At 40.7% G+C, this 24,087-nt stretch overlaps 1 protein-coding gene across 1 annotated transcript; it reads right to left on the bottom strand.

Moving 5' to 3' along the window:
* Nucleotides 1–375: 375 nt before the first annotated feature.
* Nucleotides 376–21,000, bottom strand: OVCH2 (ovochymase 2). The gene is made up of 14 exons (XM_065946117.1): nt 20,913–21,000; nt 17,981–18,090; nt 16,206–16,297; nt 14,559–14,731; nt 14,107–14,202; nt 13,724–13,875; nt 12,277–12,474; nt 11,132–11,147; nt 9,352–9,442; nt 8,282–8,406; nt 7,372–7,512; nt 6,867–6,997; nt 1,284–1,377; nt 376–548 (listed from the first exon to the last, which is right to left on the bottom strand). The coding sequence occupies exons 1-14, from the start codon at nt 20,998–21,000 to the stop codon at nt 376–378; spliced, it is 1,680 nt and encodes a 559-aa protein (XP_065802189.1).
* Between the last annotated feature and the right edge of the window lie 3,087 nt (nt 21,001–24,087).

The following is a 24,087-nucleotide window of genomic DNA, read 5'->3' on the forward strand; positions in this document are numbered from 1 at the left end:
AGTCCATGTCTCTGCATTTTTGTGCTTTCTTTGGTGGTTGAAAATGCCCTAAACATAGTGCTTCAGTGCCATCTAGTGTTCCTAAGTGCAAAAAGGCCGGGTTGTGCCCTATGTGGTGGATAAACTTTGTTCAGTTACAGTGGTAATGGCTGTGAGTGAGCTCAGTGTTAATGAGTCAACTGTTAATGAGACTGTTAATGAGTCAACAACGTATATTAAATAAGGTACCTGAAACAGAAATACACATAAAACCAGAGACTGATAGGAACCTAGCTCCACATTACCCCAGGAACAGCGGTTCAGGGTTCACAGAGTCAGTGAATAGAGAGTTGACTGTACCAACGCTGAGCTCTACAGGTTGCTCTATTTACCACATCAGGAGATGAGACTCAGAGTTGGTACCTCAGTCCTCTTACCTGTTTCGTGAATGAAGGAAACTGTAGCCTGGAAGCCTCTGAAGGCCGTGTTTTCATTGGACTGGAAGCTGATGGACATTACCCCGGTGATGCCCACCACGGGGGTGGGGACAGCAAAGCCACAGAGGCGAGCTGGTCCAAGCCCAGCCCAAGCAGCACAGGATCCAGGGCCCAGCACATAGACATGGCAGTGGATAGAAGCAAAGAGATTGTCCTTCAGGTAACTGTTAAGAAAAAGACTTTTCCGGTGGATGTCACAATTCATTTTCAAAATGGAAAAGGCAGACTGCTTCTTTGTACTACATATTTAACCCTGCTAACATTTCAATTGTGTTTATCTCCCAAATACTCCCACTGGGAATGCCACTAAGAGAACTGATTCCAGCCACAGGGCTTATTTCAATGGCACTTCCCCCTCTGACCCCTAGTCTATGTGGGCCTTCCTAATGAAATGGTTCTTTGATTTTCCCTGAAGCTCTCCCCACCCTCGCTCCATGCCTCCCCCCACAATTGGGGAGAAGGAGGAGAAGTGATGAGAGCACAGGGGAGGATGGAGATGATGCAGGAAAGGACCACTGAACCACCACATCCCTTTTATTCCCTAAAAGGATTCCCAAGAAGGACCAGACCCAGATGCAAACTAGGGAAGCCGAGGCTCCCAGGGAACACAAACCTATTTCTTTGTTTTTTAAAAGTTATTTATTTTTTAATTGAAGGATAATTGTTTTACAGAATTATGTTGTTTTATGTTGAACCTCAACATCAATCAGCCACAGGTATGCATATGTCCCCTCCTGTCTGAACCTCCCTCCCATCTCCCCCTCCCCATCCCACCCCTCTAGATTGAATCACAGCCCCTGCACAAACCTATTTCTTTCTTCCTTTCTACATCCCCGTGTATGCTCACATAGTCGGAAGTGCAGTCTCCATTTTCTTCTATTTTTAGGTCCTGAAATGAAAGCTGAGAAGGCTCCATGTTACATCCAGAGTTGACAATATGAATACATTAACTAATTTTGATCAAGCAGAAGAATTTCAATTGTTCAGCTTGCTCTGGAGCAAGATGAGAAAGGTAACGGGGCATTTGTGAGTGAGTTATATTACTTAGGAAAAGATGCTAAACCACAGGCTCCCAAACCTCTAGAAACATGTAAGCACCTGATTATGGGCCAAATATAAGGGTGGGAAAACGCAAATATTTGAGTTCCCCAGTTGCCTCCTTAGAGGAGCAAAGAAACTTCAAAGAACTATGTTCAAGCAATCTGATATCCCTAACCAATTGAGTTTAAAGAAAGGAGCAGTGGGAGATAGAAATGATGAGGTAGCAGTCTAGATTTTATACATGCAGGTGATGGGGATTCAATGGATCCTAAACACTTGGCAAAAGACACAGAGGCCTGTATGTCTGGGACAGAAGTGGAGCCAAATGATGATTCATGGTAACAAGACATGGGGTCAAGGAGACAAGTCAGAAATAGGATTCATTCAAACATTTCTTAAATCCTTCCTGGAATTCTTTCTGAAAACAGATACTTTCAGTTACTCTGACCATCCTATCTTATGGAAAGAGGTTTTAAAAAACGAGGAAAATTACATAAATCTTTTTAAACCAGATATTTCCCACACAGGGAATCTATAATCCCTATAAAAAATAAAGAAAATTCAAAATATTTCTAAAAGTGAGGGGGTTGCAGAGGCTGATATGGTTAGATAGCATCACTGACTCAATGAACACGAGTCTGAGCAAACTCCAGGAGATCGTGAAGGACAGGGAAGACTGCTGTGCTGCAGTCCATGGGGCGGCAAAAAGTTGGACATGACTTAGTGACTGAACAATAAACAACAAACCTATTTTGTATAATATAATATTTAAAATTTAGAATTTAAAATGTTCAAAGTTGGTGAACAGAACATGCAGAGCAATAAAACTTATGATGAATAATAAAAACAGACTTTTTTCTCTTTGAGTCAGATGGTCTGCACATAGTCATGACCTATCCTACCAACTTACAAATGACTGTCTCAAACGGGCCCTGCAGGGTGATGCTGCCGCTGGCCGATGTGAGTGCATCTTTTCACCGATGCACAGCACTCAGTGTAATTGGTTGCACAGGTGTTTTTGAATCACTTCTAGCTCTTCCATGTTTAGACTTTCAATTAAATTTTGTCTTCTTCCTATTTTTGGAAATATGCTCATACTTAATCTTTTCTCCTCTGTCACTATATGGTGGTGGTGATTTAGTCACTAAGTCATGTCTGACTTTTGCGATCTCATTGACTCTAGCCTGCCAGGCTCCTCTGTCCATGCGAATCTCCAGGCAAGAATACTGGAGTGGGTTGCCATGCCCTTCTCCAGGGGATCTTCCCAACCCGGGGATCGAACCCGGGTCTCCTGCACTGTAGGCAGATTCTTTACCAACTGAACTACCAGGGAAGCCCTACATACTTCCCTTAATCCCACTACATAGCTTCCCTTAATCCCACTTCTTTTTGAACCATCTGCCTGACTCTGCTTGGGTTTCAGGAACTTTTAGAATGAAAACAGCTACCTTTGCCTTACTTCCTCTGTGTCTTCTCACACTTAAAACCTGTGTGATCTTGTTCTACCTCTGACATCTGACCTCACTTGACCTTTCAGATGCCACCACCTCCACCTCCTTTCAATTGTCCATCTCAATTATTCTACCTTCTTTATGAGGGGCTGAGGTGGGGACTGGATAACAGGTGCTCAGTCTTCCTTATTTTTTAAAAAGTTCTGTCTTTTTACTTGGTTAACATTTAAAAGAATGTTTGAAAAGAACAAAATGTTTCAGAGCTGTACAATGGTTTCTCTGTGGAAGGGAGAGAGAAAAGAGGGAAGGAGATCAAGATCTATCAAGAGAAGAGGTGGTGGAGGGAGGGAGGGAGAGGAAGGCAAGCCAAAGAAGGGAGGAATCCTCCTTCTCTTCAAATTCTAACTTTGTATGGGAAATTCAAGCTATTGACCGTAACTTTTTGTTTGTTTTGGTTTTTGTTTTAAAAGCTCTCTTCTCTGGACTGTCATAACACTGCACCAATTTGGTTCTTCTCCTAGGTCATATCTTTTTTTTTGGCCTCAAATATACGAGAACTTTGAGGTCTCGTTCACCCTTGCTCCTTCCCCATTGTTTTATAATCTACTTTGTCTCCTTCATATACTTTCTTGCTTTCAATAATTAAAAAGAAAATGTTCTAAATAAATGCTTAATTCCAATCTTACCCTGACCGCAGTGCCATCTACCTGAAGGTCTGTCTGCTGACAGCACACTAGTGTTAAGTGAACAAGCATACAAACAGATGACCCAAACACCGCAGTCGAAGGCTCTATGTATTCTGTATCCTGACATTTAAAGCCCTCCATACTTTGATCTCAGCCTTGCCTTCTATCACCCCTCCTGCTACACGTTATGCTAGTCCCTGAACCTGTTCTGCACCGCACTTTTGTTATCTATGTCCCACAATGTGTTTTGGTAACAGTTTAATTAATAAGGAAGAAATGCTTATTTCCTGAAAGGACTAGACATGGATGGAACAAGTTAACTTGGTATATGGTAAAGGCAGCTTTTCAACAAAAAGTAAAGTGCACAGTTGCCTCTGCAACTCAAAAACAACAAAAAGTAAAGAACACAGTTGCCTCTGATCTCAAAACTCAAAGAATGATCTCTGTTCGTTTCCAAGGCAAACCATTCAATATCACAGTTATCCAAGTCTATGCTCCAACCAGTAATGCTGAAGAAGCTGCAAGTTGAACGGTTCTATGAAGACCTACAAGACCTTCTAGAACTAACACCCAAAAAAGATGTCCTTCTCATTATAGGGGACTGGAATGCAAAAGTAGGAAGTCAAGAGATACCTGGAGTAACAGGCAAATTTGGCCTTGGGGTACAGAATGAAGCAGGGCAAAGGCTAACAGGGTTTTGCCAAGAGAACACACTGGTCATGGCAAACACCCTCTTCCAAAAATGCAAGAGAAGACTCTACACGTGAACATCACCAGATGGTCAACAGCGAAATCAGATTGATTATATTTTTGCAGCCAAAGATGGAGAAGCTCTAGACAGTCAGCAAAAACAAGACCAGGAGCTGACTGTGGCTCAGATCATGAACTCCTTATTGCAAAATTCAGATTTAAATTGAAGAAAGTCGGGAAAACCACTAGACCTTCAGGTATGACCTAAATCAAATCCCTTATGCTTATACAGTGGAAGTGACAAATAGATTCAAGGGATTATATCTGATAGAGTGCCTGAAGAACTATGGATGGAGGTTCGTGACATTGTACAGGAGACAGAGATCAAGACCATCCTCAAGAAAAAGAAAAGGAAAAAGGCAAAATGGTTGTCTGAGGAGGCCTTACAAATAGCTGTGAAAAGAAGAGAAGTGAAAGGCAAAGGAGAAAAGGAAAGATATACCCATTTGAATGCAGAGTTCCAAAGAATAGCAAAGAGAGATAAGAAAGCCTTTCTCAGTGATCAATGCAAAGAAATAGAGGTAAACAATAGAATGGGAAAGACTAGACATCTCTTCAAGAAAATTAGAGATACCAAGGGAACATTTCATGCACAAATGGGCACAATAAAGAACAGAAATGGTATGGGCCTAACGGAAGCAGAAGATATTAAGAAGAGGTGGCAAGAATACACAGAAGAACTATACGAAAAAGATCTTTATGACCCAGATAACCACAATGGTGTGATCACTCACCTAGAGCCAGGCATCCTGGAATATGAAGTCAAGTGGGCCTTAGGAAGCATTACTAAGAACAAAGCTAGTGGAGGTGATGGAATTCGAGTTGAGCTATTTCAAATCTAAAAGATGATGCTGTGAAAGTGCTGCACTCAATAAGCCAGGAAAATTTGGAAAGCTCAGCAGTGGCCACAGGAATGGAAAAGGTCAGTTTTCATTTCAATCCCAAAGAAAGACAATGCCAAAGAATGTTCAAACTACCACACAATTGCACTCATCTCACATGCTGGCAAAGTAATGCTCAAATTCTCCAAGCCAGGCTTCAACAGTACATGAACCATGAACTTCCAGATGTTCAAGCTGGAATGAGAAAAGGCAGAGGAACCAGAGATCAAATTGTCAACATCCGCTGGCTCATCAAAAAAGCAAGAGAGTTCCAAAAAAACATCTATTTCTGCTTTATTGACTATGCCAAAGCCTTTGACTGTGTGGATCACAACAAACTGGAAATTTCTTGAAGAGATGGCAATACCAGGCCATTTGACCTGCCTTCTGAGAAATTTGTATGCCAGGTCAAGAAGCAACAGTTAGAACTGGACATGGAACACCAGACCGGTTCCATATTGGGAAAGGAGTATGTCAAGGCTGTATATTGTCACCCTGCTTATTTAACTTTTTGCAAAGTATATAATGGGAAATGCTGGGCTGCATGAAGCACAAGCTGGAATCAAGATTGTCACAAGAAATATCAGTAACCTCAGATATGCAGATGATACCATGCTTATGGCAGAAAGTGAAGAACTAAAGAGCCTCTTGATGAAAGTGAAAGAGGAGAGTGAAAAAGTTGGCTTAAAGCTCAACATTCAGAAAACTAAGATCATGGCATCCAGTCCCATCACTTCATGACAAATAGATGGGGAAACAATGGAAACAGTGAGAAACTATTTTGCTGGGCTCCAAAATCACTGCAGATGGTGATTGCAGCCATGAAATTGAAAGACGCTTGCTCCTTGGAAGAAAAGCTATGACCAACCTAGATAGCATATTAAAAAGGGGATACATAACTTTGCCAACAAAGGTCCTTCTAGTCAAAGCTATGGTTTTTCCAATGGTCATGTATAGACGTGAGAGTTGGACTATAAAGAAAGTTGAGCACCGAAGAAGTGATATTTTTGAACTGTAGTGCAGGAGAAGACCCTTGAGGGTCCCATGGACTGCAAGGAGATCCACCTAGTCAATTCTAACGGAAATCAGTCCTGAATATTCATTGGAAGAACTGATGCTGAAGCTGAAACTTCAATACTCTGGTCACCTGATGCGAAGAACTGACTCATTTGAAAAACCCCTGATGATGGGAAAGATTGAAGGCAGGAGGAGAAGGGGGTGACAGAGGACGAGATGATTGGATGGCATCACCTACTGTCTGGATCGGAGTCTGAGTCAGCCCCGGGAGTTGGTGATGGACAGGGAAGCAGCTGTGCTGCAGTTTTTGGGGTCGCAGAGAGTCGGACACGACTGAGCAACTGAACTGAACCGAAAGCGCACAGTTGCCATCTAGTGGCAAGTGCGGGTAGTTGCAGGGCAGAATACGCCGCTCTGATATCAAGTAATTATCAAGAGATTCGTTTGCCAGGTGCTAGGTTTTAGGTACAAGGGATACAGCAGCAAATGCATCAGGTAAAAACCTCTGCCCTCATGGTGTCCATGTGAGCGATTCTGTGGAGATTCACAGCCAAATAAGGGTACCTTAACTAGGTAATGTTTGGGGGCTTGAAAGACCCAATTGCAGCTGGCCATGTCGCTGTAGTCTTCAGGATAGTGAAGACTCTGTATGAGGCCTTCTTCAAACAGGATCGTTAAGGAGTCACAGCCAGAATCTGCAATACAAAGGAGAAGGTCCAAGCAGCGGCATCACCATGGACAGAGGGGACCTCTTTGTTCTCACCCTTGTGTTCCCCACGAGAGATGCCTGAACTGACTCTTCAGGCAGAGCCATCAAGAAGCGGGAGGTCTGTGCACTGGTTCTGGAGAAGTCATCAAGTTCTCTCGACTCATGTGGGTGGGCAACAAGCATGCATTTGCAAGACTGCATGAGGAGCCTCTGTACTCCATGTCTCGTTGACCTTGGGCTCTTCTTTGCTGTGGAGCTCAGGGGGCCTTGGGTGGTCTCCCTACCCCTCATCTAATTCCTATGGGGCCTCAACTTCTGCAAAAGGTCAGCACAGTGTATGATAAGAGTAAACAGTTTTACCAGGAAGGTAGTTTGGTTTAAGAGCTTTATAGGTGAGATTGAACCCAACGGCATAATCTGTGTTATCAGAGATGAAGCTCAGCCTTATAGCATTGGAGCCAATAAGAACTGATGAAGCCAGTCTCTCTCCACAGAATTTCGCTGCAACATAAGAAAGAAGAGTCTTGCTCAGAGCCTAGAAAACAGCACCCATTAAAAGACTTACAGGGACCTGAACATTCATGATAGTGCAGGCTTGTCTGAACCAGGGCTTCTCAACCTTGGCACTACTAATGTTCTGAACTGGAACGTTCTGTGTATTCAGGCTATTCTGCACATTGTAGGATGTTTTGCAGCATCCCTGGCTGCAAAAGTGTTTTGCAACATTCTCTCTAGTTGTGACAGCCAAAATCTGCTCCTGAGACATTGTTAAAGGTCTCCTGGGGGAAGTGGGGACAGGCCATATCATCTCCACTTCAGAACCACAGGAATGCACCTCCATTTCTGTTTCTTATATACACAAGTAGTAACTTTTGTCTCCTACTTGTGGTTATCTGTTGCTGTCTTCCTTCTGAGCCGAATGAGGCAGGTAAAGGTTATTTTCATGCTCAAGAGAGCAGGATTCTGCCCGAGAGGCCCTGAAAGGCACAACTGTAGGTCTGCATTTTACTCCCAGTGGGCTCCAGGTCTGGCAAATGAGTCTAGGAAGGCTGGTTCCATGGGAAGCAAAGGCGTAAGTGAAATGCACTGGGGCCTTCCAGTCCTCACACAGGCTCAGATTTCATTCCTTTCCACCATCAATTCAAAATCTCAACAGTGGAGACAGGAAGTGTGCTGTTTATAAATGCCTTGGGGCTAGACATATTATAACCAGGCCCCGTTAAGTCTTCCTAGCACTAGTGTCCATTTGACAGTGTGAAAATCCACTCACCAATAAGTGTGTCTTCTAAAGAATATATCGACAGGTAATTATGGTCACAAGACTCTGCATCAAAGTGGGAAAAACTGAGGAGCACGTGCATTCCCTCTGGTGCCAACAGAGTCCAGGCACACTGTCTGCAGGTAGACACATTGAGAGGGTGTCATTTTCAGATAGAAAGTGGCTGTCACTGTCCAGTGAGTGGGGCAGAGTCAAACTGGAGGTGGGACAAAGGAATGGATAAAGAAGATATGGTACATATTTATGATGGAATATTACTCAGCCATCGAAAAGAATGAAATAATGCCATTGGCAGCAACATGGATGGACCCAGAGACTGTCATACTCAGTGAAGTCAGAGAAGAAGAATATTGTATGACATCCATTATGTGGAATCTAAAAAGAAATGATACGAATGAACTTATTTACAAAACAGATTCACAGACTTAGAGAACAAACTTATGGTTGCCGGGTGGTGGGAGGAGAATGGAGGAGAGGGATAGTTAGGGAGTTTGGGATGGACATGTACACACTGCTTTGTTTAAAATGAATAACGAACAAGGTCTTACCATATAAGCACAGGGAACTCTGTTCAATGTTATGTGGCAGCCTAGATGAGAAGGGAGTTTGGGGGAGAATGGATACATGTATACATATGGCTGAGTCCCTTTGCTGTCCACCTTAAATGATCACGACATTAGTAATCGGCTGTATTCCGATATGCTGCCGCTGCTAAGTCGCTTCAGTCGTGTCCGACTCTGTGCAACCCCATAGACGGCCACCTACCGGGCTCCCCTGTCCCTGGGATTCTCCAGGCAAGAACACTGGAGTGGGTTGCCGTTTCCTTCTCCAATGCATGAAAGTGGAAAGTGAAAGTGAAGTCGCTCTGTCGTGTCCCACTCTTAGCGACCCCATGGACTGCAGCTCACCAGTCTCCTCCGTCCATGGGATTTTCCAGGCAGGAGTACTGGAGTGGGTCGCCATTGCCTTCTCTGAGATATTCTGATATAAAACAAGTTAAAAAAAAAAAGAAAAAACTGGAGGTGGGAGTTGGGGCAGAGGTGGCAACAGGGGCTACTCACTGCTTGCTCTCATAATATAGGAAGGGGCTTTCTGGGAAGTGCAGCTCCCCCTCTGATGCTCTGACCACGCGATCCTGCTCACTGCATGTGGCTGGGAGGGAAAGCCATGAGAATTAGGACTAACAGTGATGGCTAGCCACAGCAACCCTCTCCCTCCAAAATGCACGCAGACACTGGGACCTCTCGACTCTTCATGCACCCTTCCTTTCTCTATGAAATCTTTTCCTGTCTTGGTTTCTGTGATGCTTTATTCTTTTTTGTTCCTTGTAGATCTTGCTTAACTTTGAGATTCTATGATATCTTCTCCTTTACTCCTCTTTCTCTGACCCCATAAATCCACTCTACAGATGCAGGTATTTCCTAGGTTCTCTTCTTAGTTTTCATTTCTCTCTACATGAGCCTTCTGACCTCATTCACACTCAGTTTTAATTATTATCTCTACCTGAACTTCTGATTTTCAACCATCTCCTAGGTCTCTTCACCTTAAACTTAACACACTACAAATGGAATTCCTTTGTGTCTGCAAAACTGCTTCCACTTCTGATTTGAATACTTTTTGTATTCTATTAGCTTTTCATGCTCAGAGATTTGGTGTCATCCTCCACTCCTTTTTTCTCACCACCCTTAACTTTAGTGACTATCCAGTCCTAGTTCATCCTATTTCTATGCCCTCCTTTTCATTCTCTGGCCATTGCCCTAAATCAAGCCTTATTTTCTTATCTCTTGAACTAATGCATAATCTCATAATTCCACTATGCATTATTTCTCCTCCAGTTTATTCCCTATGTACAGGTTTTACAGCACTTCAGTATAGCTCTAATCTATTTATCTAGTTAGTCAACTCCTATTACTCAATAAAGTCTAAATTTTTTTGACTGGTGTTCAAAGTTTCCATAATTTGGTCTCAAGTTATATGTTTAATCTTCTTTCCCATAAAACCGCTCACATAGCCTATACTTTAGCTGCTTTGACTCGCTGGGTCTCTATTACACCCTAAATTTTCCTATCTTCTTATTTTAGAATCCATCTTCTGATAAGAATAATTCCTTGAGCTGGACTATTTTTCTTTACTTGTATCCCATCCTCACCTGACAAAATTCTATTCATCCTTTGTTCTCTAAGGTACAGGTTAAAAGTGTTTGTGCTCCAAAGCCTCCCTTGTCTTTTTGTCTTTTTTTTTTTTTTTTTTTCCAGCTAGAAGCAGCCATTCTTTCCACTGAGCTTTCAGGGTACTCTTTTCCCACTTTGCTCTTTGGAGTTAGTTCCACAGACTCACAGAACTGCTGAGCTAAAGATGCCTTTGAGACCATGTGGTCCAAACTGCTTCCTTTTTGGATAAGGAGACTCAGGTTCAGAGGTAGAAAGGAGCTTGCCCAAAATCACAGAGTGAATTCACTGCAGACTTGCAATGTAACCCTGGGGTGGGTTCCCTGTGCTTTCTCAACAAGCTGAGCTCAGAAACCTGACCACATTTGCACCACTTCACCTCCTCCCTCATGTCTGAGATCCAAACTGAGAATTTGACAACTGTTTGTTGAATTGAGCTGGAGTTGTGGATTGACAAGAAGTGAACTGGGAGGGAATGTGGGGCTCCTGCTGGTGAGGGTGTGCCCTCACTGGCTGGGGATGAATGACCGAGTGCTCCAAGTGATGTTTTTATGCATAGTGAGTATGGAGAATTCTTTCAGAGGAAGACTTTTGATTATAAAGGGAACCGATATTCAGAAATAGTAGAGATTAATTCATGCTCCCAGAAGAGCAGGAGATGAAAAATACCCACCTCTGGAGCTCTTTCTCTGCTTCCCTGGGAAAGAAAAAGAAAGATGGGATTCAAGGTTTGTGGCATCTTGAACAATATTTCAAGAAGTTAGCATCTCCCTGGCCCAAAAGTGCAGAGGTTTTTAAGTCAGTTTGTAACTAATGAAAATATAATCTGTGGAAAGAACAGAAGGGATAAATTGACAAAGCAGCAGAGGGGCCTTTGTGTTTTAAGAAGATGATTCACTCTATTAAGTGGGTTCATTGGCTTGGAGATTACACAAAGCAAGAAGAGGTCGTCTGGGCTACCCTTCTAATTTTTCGTGAAAAGAGAGGCTGGAGATGGAAATAACATACCCACAACCATAAAAGAGTTGCTGAGATAGCTACAACTTGAGCTGAGGACTCAAATACCTGCCAGTGTTCCATATACTTGAACACAATCACAAGTTTTCCCTGAACTAGTTTAAATCAACCCCTTTGGGAAGAAACAGAAGTCCTATTGAGGTTGGAAACCACCAGTTAAGTTGGATTTGGAGGCAAAAAATGAAGTTTCAATGAACTCATTGGTCAGTCTAGTAGAAGGATGTATACAGATCTTGGCCTTTTCAGATTTATAATACCTGGCTCTATGTCAGGCCTTCTCAGCCACAGCATTACTAACATTTGGGGCTGAATCCTTCTTTGCTGGGTGGGAGTGGGGGTGCTGTCCTGTGCACTGTAGAACGCTTAGCAGCATCCATGGCCCCCTACCTGCTTCATGCCAGTGGTTCTTTTCTCTCCTGTTGTGACAACAGAAAATGTCTCCAGTTCCTGTCACCTGAAGGGGCAAAATTCCCCCTGGTTGATAACCACTGACCCATGCTATAGCTTGCTGAATCTTGCTAGCACAGTAAGTGAGAAGTAAGTGGTGTAAACATATCACCAGCTGAGACAGTTTTAATTAAATGCAAATTTGACAAAGTCTAGGATGGATGTATTCATGTTTCATTGAATAGTTCTGCTCTGTGCAAATCACAGCTTGTCCTATTTTTAGACTCAGTAAATACCACAATCCTTATGTGAGTCACTAAGATGAAAGCAGAGTCTGTCTGCTCAATGGTCTTGACTTGCCTAGACTCTGCTGATGTTCTCTTGTTCCCTAGCTTCTTGACCTTATGTTTTGGCTTGATTACCAATTCGGATGTGTTTGTGGATCCAAGAAAGCACTTTAGTAAGATCTGTGAAGATCCCAGGGGAGCCTTGATCATCTTTCTGCAGATTGTTTCTCCAGCCTCGGCCACAGCCCAAACCCCAGGAAGTCACACCAGCCAGAGTCCACGTCCCTTTCTTATTCCGGCACATGAGGGAACCTCCCGAGTCTCCCTGTAGGGAGAAAAGATCTCTGTTACCATCATTGTCAGTGTCTGTGCCCCTCTAAGATGCTAGACAAGGATCAATGAATTGACCAGTGAATTTCTTCGCTTCTGATACTTTGGACTCAAGGACCTGAGAGAACAGGCAAGTACAATTCACATTCATTCCTGAAATACCACTGCTGCTGCTGCTAAGTCACGTCAGTCGTGTCTGACTCTGTGCGACCCCATAGACGGCAGCCCACCAGGCTCCCCTGTCCCTGGGATTCTCCAGGCAAGAACACTGGAGTGGGTTGCCATTTCCTTCTCCAATGCGTGAAAGTGAAAAGTGAAAGTGAAGTCGCTCAGTCGTGAAATACCACTGGAGTCCACCAAATCCACCTCCTTCTTCCCCATCTGGGGCTTTCATCAGACATCAGATTGTTTCCTTCTCCTGTCTCATCCTACAGACTCAGAGAAGTCTTGTCCAGTAGTCATATTGACCTTAGTTCTTGGTCAGCAGGAGGGATGGAGAGAAAGAAAAGCTCCCATTATACACAAACCGGAAATCTCTAAGTAGGAAGGAGCCACCTATCCTTCAGGCTGGAGAACTCTGAGTTCATTGTCAGCATTGTCTTCAATGTTTGGTCTTTTGGAAAGAGCACAAGACCTCCTTTGAAATCACAGTCCTTGCTAAAAACAGGTTGTTTAAACTGTCCCTTTAATTTTTTTGGTCTTTTCAATTCAGTTATTTATTGGTAGTAAATAACCAAGAGATATCACTGACTGTCATCAAAAAGTTTAGAAGCTAGGTATTTGATAATATATACACATTGAAAATATCATTATAATGTGTCACTAATAATTATGAATACTTTTGATATTGTAAACAAGGGGCTTTTTCTTTTTTTGAACTTTTTATCTTGTATTGAGGTATAAAAGTGAAAGTCACTCAGTCGTGTCCGACTCTTTGGACCCCATGAACTATACAGTCCATGGAATTCTCCAGGCCAGAATACTGGAGTGGGTAGCCTTTCCCTTCTCCAGGGAATCTTCCCAACCCAGGGATCAAACCCAGGTCACTGATTAAAAATGCTGTGATAATTTCAGGGGAACAGTGAAGGAAACTGTCCCTTTATTTTGACTTGACCTCCCTTCTCACTCCTGATCCTTCTTCCCAGAGTCTAGTCTTTCCTATAGCCTTAGTTCAGCCTCTCATCTGATGGCAAAGCTTAGGGAAGCTCTGTCTGGGACCTGTCAGCCTGACTACTCCCACCTACCTGACATGCATCTCGACCTCCATCTGGGAAGCCTGTGCAGAGAAAGGTCCGTCCACTGATGGGTTTCTCTAGGGTCAACAGAGCTGTAATACACTCATCCTGGGTCAAAATGGGCAGGTTCACTTCCTGCAAGACTTGCGGAGCAACACCATCTAGAAAACACAGACACGAAAACCCCAGCAAGGTGCTCTTTCTCCTCCCTGCATTGAAGATGCCCCATTCAGGCTTGTGTTTTTTGGAAAGATTTGAATCTTTAAGTACAACGTGGCATTCTCTATTTTTAAAAATGTTTACACACTGCCTTTTACAAATAGATTAAAAATTCTGATTACCTACCAGAAAGTTCTGATATCAGATTAAGAGCAGAGCATGGTAGTTCTTACTTTCATTCAAGCGGCCCCAGCCTGCGGTTGTACAAATAAATCCAGGCTTAAATTGTTCCCCTGGTTCTGGAAGACACATGGGCCCCACAAACTGATCTGAGGAAAAAGAGCAAGGCAGGGCTCGTTTCATTCATGGAGGAGGGACACCACAAGCCACTCACCAACGGGCATCTAGGTGGATCCCCAAAGGCCTTGTGATGTCACTGGCACCTCTAGGGATCTCTTTTCAAACAAAGAAAGACCCTTTCCTGACTCCACTTAATTGTATCTCTAAAGTCACAAGCAAAATGAGTGTCAGGTAGGGGAACCCCACCTCGAATTTCTGTCTCAAAGTCCATGATCCAGAAATCTTGGGCACATGCTACATAATTTATACTTTAGGAACTGTGCTATGGAACAGAAGTTCTGGAGAACATGGGGTGGACAATTCACAGTAAACTTCAAATGTTTACCAAAATGGAAAGCTCCAGCCATCTTCAAAAGAGCGATATCATAATCCATTGGTTTCTTGGTAGAGAAGTGCGGGTGTATGATGATGGTTTCAATGGTGCGGGTTTGCTCTCCTGGCTCCACATATCTCAAGTCATATTCACCAGCAGTAACATTGAAAGTTGATACAGTATTTCTATGAGGAGGAAAGAGTAAAAAAAAAGGGATGGATTTCATTGAAGCTGAGTAGAGTTGTAATGGTTGACAAACCGACCTCTTCAAAATGAGATGGATGGAGAATGCACATGTGCAGCTACTGAACAGAGAAAGTAAGAATGATTCCAAATGTAGAGGTTCCCAGTGTGAGTGGGGGATTAGTGAAAGTGGCCTCAAGTGGAACTAATAATAAGATAAACTGAATACTTTGCAATGTTATTTGTTAAGTGTCCAAGGGTTTGTGTTTACACTGTAATTCAGAGATCTAAAGCTACCCCGGATGGTTGACTTGGTCTCAATATCACTGATATCCTTTGGGAGAATTTGGTGATTCTCATCAAGTAGGCTGCTTTAATGTCAGAGATCTAATACATAATGCATACCATGAAAGACATAATAGCATCATAACTCTGATATCCCAGACAGTATGTATACTCAGAGCTTTGGGACTGATTACAGCAATGGGAAGAGAGGATCTTCCCCTACTTCCTTCGTGTTTGTATTTTAGAGATCTAATATGACATGGGAAAGACTGAAGAGCTATCTCAAAGTTATCTGAAAGGAACTTGATAGCATGCATTGAAGTGGATTAAGACCTTTGGGATCTGGAAGGGGATCTCTGGGGATCCAGAAGAGATGATTTAATATAACATTGGAAAAGGCATAATTTTCTCTTGGTATACTTCCCTGGCTCTTGGCTATATTAGCTACCAAACCCAATGCAAAGCATCTCTCTAGCCTAACCACATGCCACACTGCAGTGAAATTATCAGTTGACTCTTCTTTAAACTATCAACTCTCGGAGGGCAGGATTCGCCTCTGAGTCATCTTTGTATCTTTGGTAGCTATTAGTGTACAGCCTTAAGGAAGTATCCAGAAGATGTTTGCAGACATGAAATGAAAGTGAGAAAATAGGGGGACATGATCTTGACTGCTGCTTTATGAGTATCAAGAACATTGGCAACAAAAGAACATTTGGAGCACACAAGAAAAAGGATAAAAGATGGAAATTGTTAAAGTTCAGAGAGCCAGGGTCAATAGGAAGGAAGACACAGAAGCCTTTCTTCATGTTTTATTGGCCTTCTTTTGTTTTCTTTTATTCATTCATTAAGATGCATAATGAGTAGGATGATTTTTTCATCAGAATTTAAGAAAACAAGGGGAGAACTTTCACAAATCTATCTTTGTGATGCTTTTTTTCTCACTTGGATATTATTCTTTATTAATCCAATCATTTTAAATATCAAAGTCTTCACTCCTATAAGGAATGCATGTTTTCTATCAAGCTTAGCACCCTTGACAATGTCTTTGAGCCCTATTTATATTATGCGACCAGCATATCTTCCCCTAAAGCATACATTGCACCATCCCATATTTTAATAGAGTTATTGCTGCTGATTCCCAGGAAGAAGAAAGGTAATCTAACCTTTATCAATTGGCTGGACTTTCCTTACCTGTTTGCAACGCAGTGAGCAGCCGTGATCACCCACTGTGGGGAGATGATGGTCCCACCACAGACATGCTTCTGCCTTCGTTTCAGAGACACCTGAGTTGCAAAGACCTTAAATGGGAGCAAGTTAATGCCCTGGGATCCCCCCAAACCTGGAGACTGAGCATATTCTGAAAAAGAGACCCAGATATCTTACTCATAAATATCAGAAATCTGAACTGTGAAGTGGTAGACCAATCACACTATATTTCACAAAGAAGAGCAAAGCTGGACTCAGAATATTCCCACCCCTGTTCCACAAGAGAGGTAGTTAACTTGAGACTTTAGCAAGTTGGTAACAAAAATTGTGGGTATTTATTTATATGATAATGCTCAGCCAGTATGTTACTCTAACAATGTGAATGATATCTGTGAATGAAGAGAGAGAGAGAGAGGGAAAAAAAGAAACATAAGGTATAGCATAGGCTAGATGAAAAAGTTTGAGATAAAGACAAGGTGAGGAATAAGGGAGTCTTCCAAAGTCTGTTCCAATTCCTCTAGGCATCCTAGAGAAATAGTTTGGATTTACTGCTTTCTTAACAGTCTTTAACTATTTAACCATTACAACTTCTTCAATCTTATTTTTAAATCTATCTTTACAGTATATTTTCTATCATGTCTTATCCTGCTCATGATACTTGGCTTGACTCCAACATGACTTAGAGGGTACAATAAATACTTTTACTTCCATTGTTGAAATTAGAAAAAAGCAATTTTTTTAGAATTGTCTCCTTGTTGATAAAAAATTTTTCTAAAAAAAATTTTTTTTTCTATGAACAATTAAAAAAAATAATACAGAGAAAAGGCTAAGAATAGAATAAAGCACAAGTAAGTAAAAGTCAGTGAATCATCCCTGACTATGACTTAAATGTGAACTTCTGAATTGACTGGCCAACTAATTGACCAAGTAAGAAACTGATAAACCAATTCTTCAACCAAATAATTAATTCATCAGTTAATCAAACAGCAATGATTCAGCCATTCCATCAACCCACTGAAAAAAATTCAATCAACCAATCATTGCTAAATATCCACTGATCTAAAAGTTAGTTTGACTGACTCAAGAGAAGTGAAAATAAAAAACTATCACTCTACTTACAAAATGAAGAGACAAGATGGGTCCCAGGGTAAAGAAAATTAGGAGAATTTCAAAGACGATAAGTGAGAAAACCATAGTCTAGGGGCAGAAGCACAAGCTCATTTATATAGGCACAGAAGGACCAGGAAATTACATTGACACAGAATTCTTAGGACACTAACTGCATACTAAGGAGACTAACTATGTACTATAAACTCTTGATTGTTCCCTGAAGGGCCTTATGGTATAGGTATGAACCTTACATCCCAAACATAAAGTAGGCCCATGGATATGACACCACTGACTTCCCTCATCACCTTTAACTATAACAAGATCTATATATCTTAAATATGTTTATTGAGTCAGAAAATTATTTTTTAAATTATAAATTTGAAGTGGGATTTTTGTCTTAGGGACTGAAAGTTTGGGATGGCATTTCTAAATTTTGGAGTGAGCCAATAGTGGTTGTGACTATTCTGAACATATCTTTTCTCGAAGTCAACTAGTGAACATCGGGAGGGTCTTGGATCCTTGTACACCCTCATGAGATCTCTGGTGATGAACTAAGGAGAATGGAGCATACGGATGAGTAGTGTGGGATTCTGAGAGATCCAATCTTGAGGCAGCTCTAATCCCACCAGAGAAGGTTTCCTGATACTTACCTGCCAAGGGTAGGAACCCTTTGCCACTTGCCTTCCCCCAACGATGCGACTGAACGTGTTCAGGTAGTTCAAAGGCTGTGGCTTCACTGGACTCTGCCCACAAGTAGGAACTGGGGAGGGGGAAGACAAACATTTAGAGATTAGATAACTCTTAGTTCTGAGGTATACAGGAAACTCTTCTGAGCAAGAAATACTGTGAGGCATACAGCATGTAGAAATAGTACAAAACGGCTTTAAATTAATTGTGGGATTTACTGTGATTTGCAGTATAAGCAATTGTTCAGCTTTTTCACATAGAACCTGCATATTGTGAAGATCTACTTTTCTGATATGAAGATTTTAGGGCCTCAGAGGTAGATCTCCACTGGGTTAGCACGAATACAGTCTCCTTTTGATTCTAAGCCATCTGGCCCCTTAGAAGCTCCTCAGAGCGCTCTGTGCTTCTGTGTCATTTATTACATTCCACTGTGGCTATTCTTTCAAACCCACCGACTGATGCCCAGACATTGCTCAATTAATTGGTTGAATGGGTGATACTATAATTTGTCTTAAACTTTAAAAAAAAGTAATTTTATTGATTTATTTACATATTTCTTTGGCTGTGCTGGGTCTTTGTTGCTCTGTGGGCTTTTCTCTAGTTGCGACAAGCAGGGGCACAGTATCTCTGGTTGCAGTGCACAGACTTCTCATTGCAAAGGCTTCTCTTGTGGAGCACGGGCTCCAGGGCATGCGGGCTTCAGTGGTTGGGGCACATGGGCTCAGGGGTTGTGTCTTCCAGAGTCTAGAGCAGAGGCTCAGTAGTTGGGGCACGTGGGATCTTCCTGGATCAGGGACCAAATCCATGTCTCCTGCATTGGCAGGCAGATTCTTTACCGCTGAGCCACTAGAGAAGCCCCTGAAGTCTACCTTTGACTGTATTTGTGTTAGCATCTTTTCCTCTGCTTGACCCAGGAGATGAAGTCTCTGATCACGGTCAGTAGTGCCTGGCACAGTCAAATATTAGATTTAATTCTCTCTAAGAGTGGAAAGTAACAGATTGTTCAATGATAGTGGACTAGAAAGGAGACAGTGTCCTAATTCACATACCAGAATGGTGTTAGGATAGAAGGGTTGCTAGGTGATGGGAAAAAGAACTCTTTTCTTTTTATGGAAAAAATTTTATCCTTGAAAAAGCTACATTTACTTAGTTACCCTCAATGTTTGTTCTGCATTTTTTTTTTGGCTTTATTTTGGACTCCTCAGCTAAGAGATGGGCTAGATTAAGATGCTTAAAGCACATTGTTAATTTTTAGTTTGCCTAATTATCGGTGACATCAAATTTTTCAAATTTATTTACTAGTAACTAGTGTTTATTTTTCCATGTATTGAAGTTTTGTATCCTTTTCCAATATCTCTACTTGGTTGTTTATGCTTTTATCTTTTTGTGATGGAAAACTTAAAATCTCTACAAAAGTAGAGAGTACAGTATAAATGAACCTCCATGTACTTATCATTCTGCTTGGTAATCAGGGAAGATCTACCTTCTGTCCCTACTGCAGGTCATTCTTTTCTACATGTTCTCTAGGAAGGCCTAGAATGCCCTGCCTCATAATTGCCCCACTTCTTTACCTAGCTGAATCCTCTAATCCCTATTCTTCAGCTTGGAGATCACTTCAATTGAGATGTCTTCCTTGATTTCCTCAAACTGTGTTAAGTGTCTCTCCCATGTAAAACCCTTTCCTCTCCCTTTTTATAGTTTTCACCAAAGAAAATTCTTTGCCTGGATCCCTCATTTACTATGAACTATTTGAGGGAAAAAAAAATGTTTTATTCATCTCTGTACTTCCAAGGTTTAGCACATTCCTAGTATACAGTAGACACTTAGAAAAGTTGGAAGGATGGACAAATGACTTTTCTTGAGAAAATATCCGTAAAAGCATAGCTATTTAGATCAATATGTTAAAATATACAAAACTTTTTCAAATAGCTTCTCATTTCATTTCCATTCTCTGCCTATAAATCAAGCACTATTATCCCCACATTACAGATGGGAAAATGAAGAATCAAAGAGATGCACAGTTAATTAATGACAAAGCACAGATGTAACACTGTCTTGATTCTGAATCCAGAGCAGGCATAACACTGAATCAGAAGCTTATTTTCTAGCTGTTTCAGTTAACTGAATTTTGCATACACAAAATTTAGTATTTCCTGAACTCGAAGAAAAGATAGAAAATATGATTCTTGAGGTACAAATCTGACTATGAAGAAGATTGCCAAGAACTGTTCTCAGCTTATATTACTTGAAGAAAAAAAATCATTTATATGCAAAATATACTGCAGTAAATAGGCTTCACATCTACTATTTATAGCAGTATACTGTATACAGTAAACTACAGTAAGTGAAGTTGCTCAGTCGTACCCAACTCTTTGTTACCCCATGGACTATACAGTCCATGGAATTCTCCAGACCAGAATACTGGAGTGGGTAGCCTTTCCCTTCTCCAAGGGATCTTCCAAACCCAGGGACTGAACCCAGGTCTCCCACATTGCAGGTGGATTCTTTACCAACTGAGCCACCAGGAAAGATCAAACTACAGTAAAAAGCAGTATAATTTTTTAAAAGACTACAAATGCTTCCAAATTTATGCTGATTTCTCTAATTTGTTCCATTAAAGGAGTTGGGATTGTGGAATGTGTTCAAATAAATGCATAATTCCAGTTTTTTCCAGATCAGTGCAACTTATCCACATTGTATTTTATATTCCATAAATTTTCTATTCAGTTTAATATGATGACTGCAGGACAGAAGTCCAAATCAATTACATGAAATCTAATTAGATCTCCAGAATATATTTGCTTCTCCTGTTTTCCCAAAGGAATATGGAGTGAAACTGTGATACCCACTGCCAGCAAAGGTTATTTCTTCAAAGATAGACTTCCGAGAACTTACCTTTGGGGAGAGAGAGAGTTGCAGATTCATTCTGTTCCAAAAAGATTATTCCAAATAGTAAAATGAGCTTCTTCTTGCTTATATGCATTTTGAAACTCAGAATTTTTCCCTGAAATTTTAGAGAGACTGAAGAGAACCAAAATAGAAAGCCTTGTGAGAGCAGAAATATACCAACTTAAAAGAAGGTTACTCATTAACCAAGACATGAGGCATTCAACCATGTCCAAATGTTTCTGAATGTGGTTTCTTGCAAAGATCTTTGAAAGATGTGGGGAGTCAACCACAGAAGCATAGTCTTGATCAAGCAATAGTACATGTCTCTTTACACCCACATCCCTTTACACTCATTGCTTCCCCCAGAGTTTATCTGGTAAGCCAAGAGGTTGGTGACTTAAGGCTTCCATTTGCAAACAGTACTTGCTTCTTGGGACAGGTTACCATGTTCTACAAGAGGATTGAATATCAAAGTTGTCCTCATTTGCAATGATAGACTCTCCTACATGATTGCAAATAACCTATCAACCTGAAACATCTGTCTTTCTCTTGTTTTCCAAATGTAAATGGATGGTTATAGCCATGTGTTAGAGGAGAGATAATTTGGTAGCACACTCAGGAAGTCAATTTAGGATACTATTCATTGAGGTATTTATGAACTGCATTCTTTCACCATTTTTTGTATTTGTGGAAGGCAAAGTTAAATTACCTTGGTTTCTATACCTGGTAGATGATGTGGCACAGGGAGGCAGCTCTGATTATATCTGTCTTCCTTTTCCTTGGCTGAGTTTTTGGGATGCAGTCACTGTGTAAGAGGTACCTGTGGATTGGCCAATGCCCTATATGACCACATAGCAATATGAAAATTTTTCTATCAACTCTTACAAATTACCTGCCCAAAACAGCAATGTCAAACTAGAAGTCTCTTTCATGTGGCAACTTATACCCGTCTACAAAATAAGTCTATAAAAATATAACACAGACAACTACTACACATGCAAAAAAAGACATTTTGAAACCTAAAATTTGTGAGAACTGCAAATTTAGGGAAGAGTCAAGGCTTCCTTATGAAAATAAGGACACTCGAACATCATTTGAGGCTTTATCCACAAACAGTAAAAAAAAGAATATTTCTAAAGAGCTGAGGAAAATGACTATTAACCTAGAGTTTTATGCCCAACTAAGATTAAGAGTAAAATAAAGATTTTTTGGGGGAAAAAAAAACACTTAAGAGGATTTAATATCAGCAATCATTGATAAGAGAGCTAATAAATGAAGAAAGTACATCAGAAGAAACTAAGTCCAGAAGGAAGGAGAGGGATGTAAGAGGCCATGATGAATAAAGAAAAAAAGTGGTAAAAAATATATATAAAGATAACCAAGCATAAAGTAACAATAGTAATGACTAATCTGAAATTATAGGGTGAAATTTTCTGGTTATATATCCAATGTATACTCACCCCTTTTTTCTTGGTAACAGAACCCTGATTTTGTTGGGTTCTTCAAAGTGCCTAATTTAAACACAAAACAAATGACATTTTTCCAGCTTCCTCTGTATATGGACAGGCCTTGTTACTGAGTTTTTTTGTTGATCTAGGGCTCAAGGGATACTCTAAAAAAGTTTAGATGGACTCAGCTGACATAAATCTTTTGGGGATTTTCCCCCTTCCTCCTTCCTGAAAAATGAACAAAATGGTCAAAGCTGGAGCAGTCATTTTATGGCCCCAAAGCAAGGTAAAGTTCACTGAGTGGAAAGATAGAAGTCTAGGTACCTAATACATTGTAGAGCTGATGTATCAACTTTCTCATTATGTGCAAAGATATAACCAGTACCATAAGTCACTAGTGGTAATTAGTATTTATTTTTCCAATTATTGTAGTTTTATATCCCTTGCTCATAATTCTACTTGGTTGTTTATCCTTTTAACTTTTTATGGTGGTAAATTCACCAATACAGTATACTAACGTATACATATGGAATTTAGAAAGATGGTAACAATAACCCTATATGCAAGACAGAAAAAGAGACACAGATGTATAGGACAGACTTTTGGACTCTATGGGAGAAGGTGAGGGTGGGATTATCTGAGAGAATAGCATTGAAACACGTATGTTATCAAGTGTGAAACAGATCGCCACCCCAGGTTGGATGCATGAGACAAGTGCTCAGGGCTGGTGCACTGGGAAGACCCAGAGGGATGGGATGGGGAGGGAGGTGGGAGTGGGGTTCAGGATGGGGAAACACATGTAAATCCATGGCTGATTCATGTCAGTGTATGGCAAAAACCACTACAATATTGTAAAGTAAATAGCCTGCAACTAATAAAAATAAATGAAAAAGAAAAAAAAGAAAAAGAAATCTCTTTAAAAGAAGAGAGAATAGTGTAATAAACCTCCATGTACCTATCACTCTTCTTCAACAATAACTAATATTTGGCCCATTTTATATCTTTTACAACTCTTTAATCTTATATATATATTTTGAAGTATAGTTGACTCACTATACTATATTAGTTTCAGATGTACAACAATGTGCTTCAAAATTTTTATAGATTATACTCCATTTAAAGTTACTATAAAAAAAGTTACTATACAATATGGGTTATATTACTTGTGCTGCATAGTATATCCTTCTAGTTTATTATTTTATACATAGTAGCTGTACCCCTAAATTCCCTATCATGCCCCTTCTATTTTCCCTTTCCCCACTAGTAACCACTAGTTTATTTTTCATATCTGTGGGTCTGTTTCTGTTTTGTTATTTTCATTTGTTTTATTTTTTAGATTCCACATATAAGTGATAACACACAGTATTTGTCTTTCTCTGGCTGATTTCACTAAGCATAATATCCTCTAAGTCCACTCATATTGTTGCAAATGGCAAAATTTACTTTTTTTTATGGCTGAGTAATATTTCATGGTATATATATACACCATTTCTTCTTTATCCATTCACCTATTGATGAACACTTAGATTGCTTCCATATCTTGGCTGTTGTAAATACTGCTGCTGTGAACACTGGGATTCATGTAACTTTGTGAGTTAGAATTTTCATTTTCTTCGGATATATACCCAGGAGTGGAACTGCTGGATCATAGAGTAGTTCTATTTTTAGTTTTTAAAGAAACCTCCAAACTGTTTCCACTGTAAATTGGCTGCACCAATTTACATTCCCTCCAA

Source organism: Muntiacus reevesi, chromosome 9 (genome assembly GCF_963930625.1).
Source record: "Muntiacus reevesi chromosome 9, mMunRee1.1, whole genome shotgun sequence".
Lineage (NCBI taxonomy): Eukaryota > Metazoa > Chordata > Mammalia > Artiodactyla > Cervidae > Muntiacus > Muntiacus reevesi.

What these genes read in the sequence shown, in the direction of transcription:
- OVCH2 (XM_065946117.1), bottom strand. Translation starts at nt 21,000, where the DNA reads ATGCATATAAGCAAGAAGAAGCTCATTTTACTATTTGGAATAATCTTT. An exon ending in GGCTGGAGCTTTCCATTTTG is followed by an intron (nt 14,203 to 14,558) that starts GTAAACATTTGA and finishes CTTTTTCCTCAG; the next exon opens with ATCAGTTTGTGGGGCCCATG. An exon ending in TAAACCAAACTACCTTCCTG is followed by an intron (nt 6,998 to 7,371) that starts GTAAAACTGTTT and finishes TTTGTATTGCAG; the next exon opens with ATTCTGGCTGTGACTCCTTA.